The sequence below is a fragment of the Humulus lupulus genome, chromosome X, assembly GCF_963169125.1.
Source record: "Humulus lupulus chromosome X, drHumLupu1.1, whole genome shotgun sequence".
Lineage (NCBI taxonomy): Eukaryota > Viridiplantae > Streptophyta > Magnoliopsida > Rosales > Cannabaceae > Humulus > Humulus lupulus.
Genome location: NC_084802.1, coordinates 164,745,843 through 164,757,099, shown reverse-complemented (window position 1 = coordinate 164,757,099; position 11,257 = coordinate 164,745,843). Strand labels below are relative to the sequence as shown.

Below are 11,257 nucleotides of genomic sequence, written 5' to 3'. Positions count from 1 at the left end.
TACTATCCTCTGGTTTTCGAGGAAGGTTTGGGACTGTTAAAAAATGATCAGTGCATGGGCGTGATTATCTCCGTCCTCGATTATATGAGAGTGGTAGGCCATAATTGAGTGGTTGCACCACGCGTATGCGGCAGGAGGATGCCCAGTCGTGATGGGAAGTGGTACCACAGACCCGGTATGTTGTTATGATAGGTTGGGAGGAATTCAGACAGTAGTTCAACGAACAAGACTACTGTGACACAGTTTGAACTGCAAGAACCAATGAGTTTACGGACTTGGTTCAGGATGGTAAGACAATGACATGGTATGTCAATGAATATGATGGGTTGGCCAAATCCACTTTTGATTTGGTACCAGCGGTTGTGGCCCAGAAGGAACGATTCATTTGAGGAGTGAACTCTAGGATGGCTCAGAGTATTAGGTTCGCTCCAGTGCATGAGACTTCTATCTATGCTCGGGCAGTAGGTAGGGCCCTATTATAGAAGACACAAAAGATGAGATATCATTTAAGAGTGTCATAGGGCAGGAAGTTCAGTCAACGGTATCCCCATTTATGGGATCAGATGGAGGGGCAGATGCCCAGTGAATAGAAAAGAAAGACCCTTGATAGTTCTGCTACTCCTGATCCTGACAGGAGGGATTCTAGTTTACAGGATGGCCGCTGTAGCATCCAAAATTTGCTAATAAGGCTTAGGGCCTTGATTAGAGTGTCAGGAGGGCAATAATTGATTTAATTACATTAATATGTGAATTTGATGATCATGTGATTAGAAATGCATGTTTAGGTGAATTAAATATGCATGTGGGCCCCATTTGGTTATTAGGGGCATATTTGTAAAGTTAGTCCATTAAGGGCCTAAATGAAATATTTCTGTATATTGTGAGTGATACCACGAGTGAGTGGTGATATATTTTTGATGCACAATTCGAGACGGTCCTAGGGAGCAGTGTCGCTAGAAAGTCACAACGGGGTCGAATACCTGGGTCGGGAGGAGCCTAGGGGTATTTTGGGAACATATTATGTGATCGGGATTTATCGAGTAACGGGTAGTAGTGTAGAAATAATTTGGACATGTTGGGATTAAACTGGGATTTAGGGGATCACTTGAGGAATTAGCGGGATTTTGCAATTGACGAAATTGCCCTTGGTAGCCCATGAAGATTAAGATGGACTTAAGGGTAATTTGGACTTTTTCCTAGGGTATAAGCTTAAGCTCATGAGCTGCTGAGATGTTAGAAGAAAAATAGAAGGGGAGATAACATTAACTCTCAGACTCTCTCTCAAAGTCGGTTCTCACACTATAAGAAAAAATGCTTTTAATAACATCAAAAATATGTTATCAAAACATACGATAACACTTTCTGATGTGTTAAGACCGACTATGTTATCGTAGGTCAGGGTACTTTACATAATACTTTATTAGTGTTATACAGATGTGTTATTGTACTGTCAACGATAACACAATTTCTGTGTTATTTTAATATATAGATAAGTGTTTAATTATGTTATTTATAGTCGATTATATAACACTTTTTTTGTGTTATACTACACTTTAGTATAACACTTTTTTTGTGTTATACTATACTTTAGTAGAACACATTTTTTGTGTTATATAATGAAGTTTGCATAACATAATTCTTTGCATAAAAAGTGTTATTGTAATAGATAGTATAACTCAATTTTCATATTATTGTTATATTTAGATATGTTTAAATTCTCATTATATATTTTATTTATATAACACTAATTTATTCTATTATATTTTAATTTTTTTTATATAATTAAAATCAGCTTTCTAATATATACTAGCATCATCAAATGAACTTGATTTTCAAATAACAAAAAGTAAGAACATTTAACATTGAATTAACATTCCACAATTTAGTTTAAAACATTCAACACTGTCATCAACAACAAAATATTCTTTAAGTATTCATGGAGTCTAAAAGTTACTACTTTCAACACAAATAAATAAACAAAGTTACTACTTTCAAGGAGTCTTAAGTATCCTTTTATACTTCGCTTGTCACATCTGCAAAATAAACAAAGAAATATTTTATTGTTATTATCTAGCATCACAAATTACTTCAAGAAAAATGCTATGGAAATTATATCAAAGAAATGACACCACATACAAAATAATGGATTCACAACTACACCAAAGCAAACAAAAACCATTCTACTTCGAAACTACTCGGAAATGAGCCTTTTACTTAAGAGTGTCAAAAACCATAATTTCCAAGTCTCCACATAAGATATAAAAGAAATACTAGTAGTTTTTCCTTTTTTGGTTTCATCAGGTTATGACAGGTGAGCAAAAGAAACAATTAACTAAAGTCGCACAAAATAGATTAGCATTTGCTAGTTTGGTAAAGTTGAGTCCTATTGAATATATGTAGTCTAAGCTAAACCCATGATAATATAATATCATTTCCTCTCAACAATGCAAGAATAAGCAACAAGTTTTGCTATTCTATTGATATGAATCATGATGAGAAATTGATTCTTATTATTGAAAATGAACCAAGTGATGAGTACAATTGGGTTAGCCAATTAGCTTTATTTATAAGCTGGCTAGCCGATCAGGAGAATTCAATCAAGATAAGCTCAAAAATAATTACATGTCTTACATGAGCTCAAGAACAAGTGAAGAAGCTCCCCCGCCACCGTTGCATATGACACCAACCCCGTACTTTCCCTTTTTGTCTCAATACGTACAACAACATTATTCTTATTTAAGAAATTCCAAGTAAAATATATCAGAGAGAGCATAGTTACCAATGTCTCTTTTATTCCACAACTAAACTCTCAACAGAAATTTAAAAGAATAAATGACAAACACGAGATCACTTCACATGAGTATATGTAGAAAGCATAAGCTTAGATATGACCACGAACTATGACTTTAGATCATTAAGAAAACATGTAAACAAAACCAGAGAACTATATAAATGATATTAGAATGTCAAACTAGGAATGCATTGCAAGAGAAGGGAAGCTTATAGATTACCCCTAACAATGTAACCAAGATATGAGCTCCACTGCATCCTAATGGGTGTCCCAATGATACAGCCCCACGATGTGTTCATGTACATGTGTGAAAGAGAAAGAGAGGAAGGAAACGATAGAGAAGTTAAACAAAATTTATGTATGTACCATACTATTCCAACCATAACAGTAATAAAGAGCACTATATATGCTTGTGTGCATATAAACATAACTGCATGATGTAAGATATATATAAGATCCAATGGCCTAGAATCTAGATGACACTCATATTAGATGTGTGCAAGGCAAACATGTGATTAGGCTTACTAAAAAAGAAGCAATAAAGAGCATAAACGGTTGTGCCAATTCATTAGTCCGAAATAGTTTGAGAGATTAAATAAAGAGCATGACCATGTATTTAGACTAAGTCCAACAAGCCATAAGAAACTCATAAAAGAGAAACACAAATAGAACACCACAATAAACTAAGCTAAAAAAATCAGCAGCAGAGTGTGCTTTATGATCGAAGCCATTGCCAAAAAAAAAAAACAGAGAGAAAACACAATAGACTAAACTTGGAAGTTTTATTAACCAACAATTCTGGACCAAAATCATTGTCAGAGAAGGATCCCTTCTAGTTATGAATCAAATACTATTTTGCAACATCAAGAGAGATATTGTCAATCCCTTTAACACAATCCAAACCCAAACACAAATAGAGATATTGACACCTAGAATAAACAACCAAACAAAAAGCTATTCTGCAGCATGTCTGTTTTAGTAGCCAGGATAGCTTTTCCCAAAGAATAACTGCTGTCTTTGTAGACAGAATTGTACAGTAATGGACAAATACACAATTGATCAAGGTATTGGGCTTCAAGGGTAGACAAAAGTTAATTATTTTATCTCCAAAACGATTTGTAACCACTAACCAGTAAAGTACATATGCTATAAATATAGAGAGTGAATGTATCAAAGAGTAACAATTCCACTACAATGACAGTAAACAAAATGCACTTAGAATTGACAGTAAAAAGATGGAGAGACAAAATAAAACTATATTCATTAATGGTTCAAACTTAACATAAAGAAACATATTCCAACTCAAATGTCCAAAAAAATCATCATTTTTATGTGACTAAAATTAATTGGAAATGTTTATCACATTAAATAGAAATAAAAAAGAGGAAAAATCAATAAAATGCGTGTTGCATATCTAAAACTAGAAAATGAAATTGAATTGAATACTTTCTGCTGCTTCTCCAATTCTTCTCACAAACTCAGAGTTTACAACACTAATGTACATTTCCTGGCCTAGATACCACGAGTTTAGATTGTCTATTCGAAGGTTCCACATGCCACTATTGTCTAGAGAAATTAAAATTGCGGTCCAAGCTCTGGGAAAGACCTGTAACCAGTTGAAAAATCATTCTGTTGACAAGACATGATTCACTTCTGACAGAATATGGCTCTTGATTAAGGGAATTCTGGTGCAACGACTCAAGAAAATATGAGCTAAATATTAATCTAACTAAATGCAATGCTACAGAGCACACACCACCAAAAAAAATAAAAAAATGAAACAACAATAGCAAAATCAATCAGCAATAGCAACATCAAATGTCAAAATAAAGTTACATACTGTATTGTACTAAGATAAATACACTTGAATAATAAAAAATAGAAAAAAAAGTATTAAGCATGCTTACGTGTCCAAGAATAAATCTGCTAAAGCACTGCGCTTGATATGTTCACCCTCCATGGAAACATCTGTGAAAATAATCTGATCTGGTTGTACACCTCTTTGAACAGCATCTGGAACACCAATAGTTTATCATAAAGGTTGATTAAAAAATGGAATCATAGAAATATGTTGATTTAAAAATGAAAGACAATCATAGAGGGAATCGAAACCTGCTGGCCATTGTCTCCTTCTCTGTGGATTAGAATTTTCCCAATCTTGATTCCCTTACAACATGCTCTTAGAGCATTCTCCATACTCTCACCACTGTAATGACAAGAATAAGTGTGCAATGAGAATATATCGAATTAGTACATTGTGAAAAATTACAGCTTTGAATCTTATTTTTTGGCCCAAGAATAGAAATCCTCTAGAGTTTGCTTCCAAATATAAAATTTATATGAAAAACTGACAAAAAAACACATGCCACAATTGCTTTGCGAAATTACCTCCTGATTATAGACACACCACATAATCTCTTACAGAAATCTACACCACTATACACGGACTCTGCGAAAGACAGGAGATGTAAATTAGCTATGAGCAATTAAAGTTTCAAGAAATTGGACTCTCTTAGCGAAATCAAAATTAGAAAAAGAAAACAAAATAATGAAGGTATCATCTATACAGCATAAACTAACTTTAGTCTTTGAACAGCAAACATGCATATGAAGCATGGGTCCTAAACTGTCATATTAGGACAGTTAATATTATATTTTCCTTTTTAGAGATTTGCAGTACTGACAACATAATGCTTTGCTTTTGTAATATGAGTAGTGGCACTTAATTGTTGAGGCTAAACAGTTAATGCCCTCACATTCAGACAAGAAGCTAATGTTACTCATATGCTAGAAATTTTCCTATTTAAAAAAAGAAAAAAAATAAAAGTTACAATATGATAAGTAATTTTTCACATATAAGCTGAAGGAACCCATTAAAAATGAAAACAGAAAACTAAAAGGGACAAAGAACTAAAAAATTCCATTTGACTGTCAGCTTACCAGTTGGAGTGACCACTTGTTTTTCTGTAAATGGCAGATGTCCCAGACCATGCTCAACGACCTGGTAATAATTTCAAGATCATTACTCATTGACTAATCCCATTCTCAAAATGCAAAACCATAAATAAACTTTATATTCAAAGAAACAAATACTCACCAAACGAATCAACCGATCAGCATAAAATACAAAATCATGCTTCGTTGTTTGTGAATCACGTATGAGGGTATGCATGCCCCGTATCTGCATGAGTCAACCGGTAATTAGTGCCATAGAAAGTTGCTGAAATTACATTAATAACAGAGAATGAAGATTGCCAGATACCTGAAAAGTTGAATGTATAACGTACAAATTAGGATATATTTTACACAAGTCATACTGGCCAAGCTTTGTACGGATGTGTTGTACAATCAAATCAATAGCCACGTGAAAACTCCTCCGCGAGGAGTAATGATGTCAGCATATTTTTTTGTAGGAAGAATAAAGCCATCAAATGCAGGCTTCACAAACTTTGAGTACTGCATTAAAACAAAAACATTTTAAGAAAATGAAATGGTGAAAAATGTAGCCTACTTTCATCAGATTATTCTCTCATTTTCATATGATCAAGTACCGGAGACTAATAGTGAACCCTCAACCCTATCGAGTGGAGATTTTGCGAAAGGGAATGACATAAATGATTAAACAACAAGAGTTAATCAAATAATAAGAGCAAACCATCAGTCACAAAGATCACTTTCAAAAAAAGAACTTTGACATTTCTAGCTACTAACAAGTAACAAAACATAATCACCACCAGAGTTGCAGTTTAATCTCCTGAGGTATATTCATTGATACTTTAAACTTAATTGAGGCCCACAAATTCAAAGATATAATCTCTTGGCAATAAGAATGATTAAAAAATTACATGAATAGTTGCTAACCTGATCAAGAACTGTACCAATATCCCTGTTTTTTTCTACTATGTCACGCCTTATCCTCCTTGCTAAACGAACATCAGCATCTGCACTGAAAAAATTTCAATGTAAAGTGCCTCAACTTAGTAACACTATAAAGTGACATATCACAGCTTCCCATAGTTAATGCAGAAACTATAAAAGAAATCATTATATTAATTGAATCTCAAATGTAATGGTATAATACTGAATAAATTAGAAAAAAAAAATAGTCAGATAAGCATCTCAAGACCACATATTTGTAGTAGTAACTAATGAAAAGCATCAGAAATACAGAGTAAGAACATCAAGTAGCCTAAATGATAAAAAAGAAAATAAATGACCTGTATCGACAAATATCTTCATATTCATCAACTCTCGAACACGGGGATCATGAAAAATGAGAATGCCTTCCAAAATTATCACATCTGAAGGGTTTACCTGCACAACATATGCCGCCATATTGTTGAAGTAAGGGTCCTCTAATTCAGAATTCTAATAGAGATAAGAAACATACTGATAATTGCAAGCATGCACATACTGTAAGTACTGAATAACTTTAATTCTCCTATAACTTCTCTTTGGTAAGACAAGTATAAGAAAACAAGAGACAATTCATTAGACCAGCATGTTAAGAAAACGAAAGTTACCCTTCTAGGCGGGAAGACATTGTTTTTGTAACTCTTGAAGTCATAGTTTGGAATATCTACTGCTTGCCCATTCCTCAACTTATCCATAGAAGCTAAAAGTTTCTCATTATCAAATGCATCTGACAATAAAAGCAATTTTACATCAAAAGACATGAAAGAGACAGCATCCACCATATAGGAGAAATACATACCATAGTTAGGCTAGTTATGGCTACAAAGCAAACCAATTCTAATGTGCCCCATTAAATGGCTAAAAATATACTATATTTTTGTGAATTTTTAGCAAGATACAGGTATTAGAAACTTTGTACAAATGGGCACTAAATTATATAAAGTTTAATAGAAGAAACCTCATTGCTTGGTTTAAATGCAGTCAAACACTATATAATCCTAGAAAAAATATAATGTGACTAAAACAAAAATTCCCTCACCAGGATGATCAAAATTGTATTCATGTACTCTTGCATGTTCTTCTGGTGTCAAATTATGGTAAAAAGAATCCTGAGAAAGCATAAACAAAAGTATTATAAGAATGATGTGCAACACATATACACGGATATTTTATAAATAAAAGCTTTCTAGATTTTACCTCAAGCATAAAATGACATAAATATTAGAAAATTTATGAAACAAATAAACAGCAGAAATATGGATTTCCATTTAGTTAAACTTACCATCATAAACCAGAAAATCCACAAGTACCCAAAAATGTGCCAAAAGAAAAATCAACTTAAGAATCAACACAAAACTATTTTAACCCTTGAGCTGAGTGTTACCAAGTTCACCTCATAAATATAATTAAATTTCTTACAAGCAAATAAATCAATAAGTATGTTTCAAATCAATTATATTCAAGTTGAGAAAATCAGAAGCCTAGAATCATACAAATCATGAAAATTTTCATGATGAGATTACCTGGTTAACAAGAACAACACGCTGGTCATGAAGCTGTTGTATAATCATATCACAAACTGTAGTCTTACCAGATGCTGCTCCACCAGCAACCCCTGCCATGCAAAGAATAATGTGATATCTAGAAGAGACTACAAAAGAACAAGCTTCTTCCAACAATTCTTCTTCCTAAAAGAACGAAAACCTTATGGCCAAGACCATAGTCCAGCATATAGAAATACAAGAGGCTACCAAAGAAACAAAATAATGAATTTTTAAAAAAGCTAAGGGTGGAAACAATAAAAATTTTAAGAACCACATAGATAAGAAGGTGAACTTTCGGGAAGATATATTAAAAATATATATATATATACAAATCTTTTGTAGGGGGGCTATTTCCCATCCTGGTCACTATGTAGGTCCATCCCTGACCACAGCATAATTTTTCCCTCAACTTAGGATGATATCTATTTAGTAAAGAAAAGTGAAGTATTGGCTGCTTGTACGTGTTCCAATCCAAGTTTAAAGGCATATTCGTGATATATATTAAAATAAAAAATAAAAAGAAGAATGTCGTAACAATGTAGTTTTCCAATCCAACTTTACCTATGACAAAAGGTTGCATAAGAATGTTATCTGTAGCAGAGGTTGTTGGTTGGTCCACATTTGAATGCCTTTCCTGCAGACCGTTCATGTGAAATCCAGAAAAATGAACCCCTGAGGAAGCTTCTATTAAATCCACAACTGATTTGGACTCCATGCCCATAGACCTATCCCATAAAAGATACAGCGGTATACGAACAAGGTTATGCAAAGAAGAAAATGAACAAACATAAATCATTCTCAAGAAAAAAAAAAGCACTTCATGTCTAGCAATGTGAATCTTGAGTCCAACTGATGGTTCAATTGAGTATAAGTTTTTATGAACCATTAACCAACTCGGCTATTGAACAATCAAATTCAGTTAAAAAAGATGGTCAAGCCGCTTGATCAGAAGTGGGATCAAAAAACAATACCAAAGGGTACCCACCTAGCGTTGTAGGATCTTAAACTGGTAAACAAGCTCGAATTCAAAGACTTATTACAATGGACAGAATATATCATCTTAAAAACTCTGGCTTTATATGTTAGTGGCAGTGATTGATCAAAACAAGCAGCAACAACCCAAATGGAAATGCTATCTCAGTTACATGTACCAAATCAGTATTCCAAATGCTTCTAACCCAATAATCCACACAACAACAGTCCAAGTACCAACACCACCGTGCCACAAACGACACCAAGTTCCGTGTAGCAAGCACACCAAGTTACGTGTACCGACACCAACTGAAGAGGCACTTTGAGAATGGGATGTTGGATGCTATTGCAGGGGCAAACACAGCATTTAGAGACTTAGCAACATCAGTGGCATCAAATCCGAATATATTATCCCCTGTTGGACAATATAAAAATAGGTCCCCAAATTAAGATCAAGTGGCAGTTAAAAGAGATTGAGTCGATTGGGCAACTGGGTATCAATTTCACTAAGAGTGCAATCAAACAAAAATATGTTAAATTAGAAGCTAAACCCATGAAAATTTCACACAATCCAACAAGAATAAGATGAGAGATTACCTTTACGGTGTCAAAGGGATGGCCAATGGCGACGGTGGAAACTCCAGCGAGTAAGCCGGTGACGTACTGCTTGTAAGCGGGAGTGTCCCCCATCTGAAAAGGCCCTTTCTATCTGTGACTAAACATCATTGCTGCTATCATGGTCTCCTCCAATATCGAAGATGGAATTTAGACCACACCTGTTTCAATGGTTTGGTCCAAACTAGGGAAAATGAGACAGAGAGAAAGAGATGGTTCGGTCTGAGCTAGGGAAAATGAGACAGAGAGAAAGAGATGGTTGACAGAGAGAAAGAGATGAAGACTGAGACAGAGAGAGAAAGAGACGAGGACATCGGTCCGAGATAGGGAAAATGAGAAGGAAAATTTGCCTACATTTTTTTCACTTGCCGCTTTTTTTTTACCTCTTTCCGCGTGTGACTTTAGTCATTAACTTTATATATACAATAACTCTTTTTAAATAGTATTATAATGATGTGGTATGGTAATGGGTGTTTGGCGTAGTGTCACACTCTCTCTTCGGTGTTTCAGAATTTTGAAGGAATTTGAGAGTCTTAAGCTGAAGAATTGAGGGATCTTGCTTGCTGTGCTTAAGGGAAACAATTTAGGGGAGGAGATACCACAAAGGTAAGAGTTAATCTAACTTATTTGATTGGTTTTGCTGTTGAATTTTGCTGGAAATAGAGGCTTGCATGGGAGTTATTTTGAATTGAATTTTAGTGTTAGTGAGGATTAGGGAGCCGTTCTTAGGTGGAAATGATGACTAAGTTGTGTGGACAAGGAATCCAGGTTCAATTATGTGTTTAAGTGATGTTTGAAGTATGACAATGGGGTTTAGGCTCAAGGAAAACGTGGGAAACAGGGGAAAATTTCTAGGTCTCGGGTTGGGTCGTGGCCCTGTTCTTCAGGCGTCGCGGTCCGTGTGTATCAAAGAGGCTGGGAGCCTCTGTCTGCCTAGGCACACCGCGGCCTGTGTCCCTCAGCAGAGACGCATTTTGCCTCTGACTTGGGGTGCGTCGCGGCCCTTAAGGGGGCTAGGCAGCAGCTCAAATGTGAATATTGGCTGTTTGAAGGTTTTTAGCTCGGGAACTCAAATGTTATGGCTTGGAAAGGTTTCTACTTCCTAGTTTAGTAGAATCCAAGGTCCCGGAGGCTAGATTTATAGTGTAAAGTTATTTAATGGATTAGAATTTGATGGATGGTTACTATGAATGCGTTGTGACTAGGTTTTTAGCGAGGCTCGAGTTACAGGATTGTGCTCGGGATTGCAGTGCTCAGATAGCTTGGGAAAACATTCAGAGCGAGGCCCTATTGTTTGTAATGCAGGGCATGGCCCTATTAATTGAGTTTCTTGGCATAGCCCTATTGTTTATGTTTAGTATATGTTTAAATGTCTTTTGATATTATGCTCTCTAAATGCATATTTGTGAGTGAATGGTGA

General features: G+C 34.9%; 1 protein-coding gene and 1 long non-coding RNA gene across 2 annotated transcripts; both read right to left on the bottom strand.

Annotated features, from left to right (window-relative positions):
• Positions 1–5,731: 5,731 nt before the first annotated feature.
• On the bottom strand, positions 5,732–6,140 carry LOC133803187 (uncharacterized). Its single transcript, XR_009877817.1, has 3 exons — positions 6,054–6,140; positions 5,889–5,972; positions 5,732–5,792 (listed from the first exon to the last, which is right to left on the bottom strand). It is a non-coding gene; the product is annotated as an uncharacterized LOC133803187 (long non-coding RNA).
• LOC133806427 (uridine kinase-like protein 3) lies at positions 6,140–8,986 on the bottom strand. Its single transcript, XM_062244528.1, has 7 exons — positions 8,812–8,986; positions 8,230–8,321; positions 7,746–7,815; positions 7,315–7,433; positions 7,009–7,105; positions 6,653–6,732; positions 6,140–6,247 (listed from the first exon to the last, which is right to left on the bottom strand). The coding sequence occupies exons 1-7, from the start codon at positions 8,969–8,971 to the stop codon at positions 6,140–6,142; spliced, it is 726 nt and encodes a 241-aa protein (XP_062100512.1). The 5' UTR covers positions 8,972–8,986.
• Positions 8,987–11,257: the final 2,271 nt, after the last annotated feature.

Excerpts from the sequence above, each read along its gene's own strand:
- LOC133806427 (XM_062244528.1), bottom strand. The coding sequence starts at position 8,971 with ATGGGCATGGAGTCCAAATCAGTTGTGGATTTAATAGAAGCTTCCTCA. Across the intron at positions 6,733-7,008 it reads GAAGATATTTGTCGATACAG|ATGCTGATGTTCGTTTAGCA; the intron begins GTCATTTATTTT and ends TTTTCAGTGCAG. Across the intron at positions 6,248-6,652 it reads TTGGTACAGTTCTTGATCAG|TACTCAAAGTTTGTGAAGCC; the intron begins GTTAGCAACTAT and ends GTTTTAATGCAG.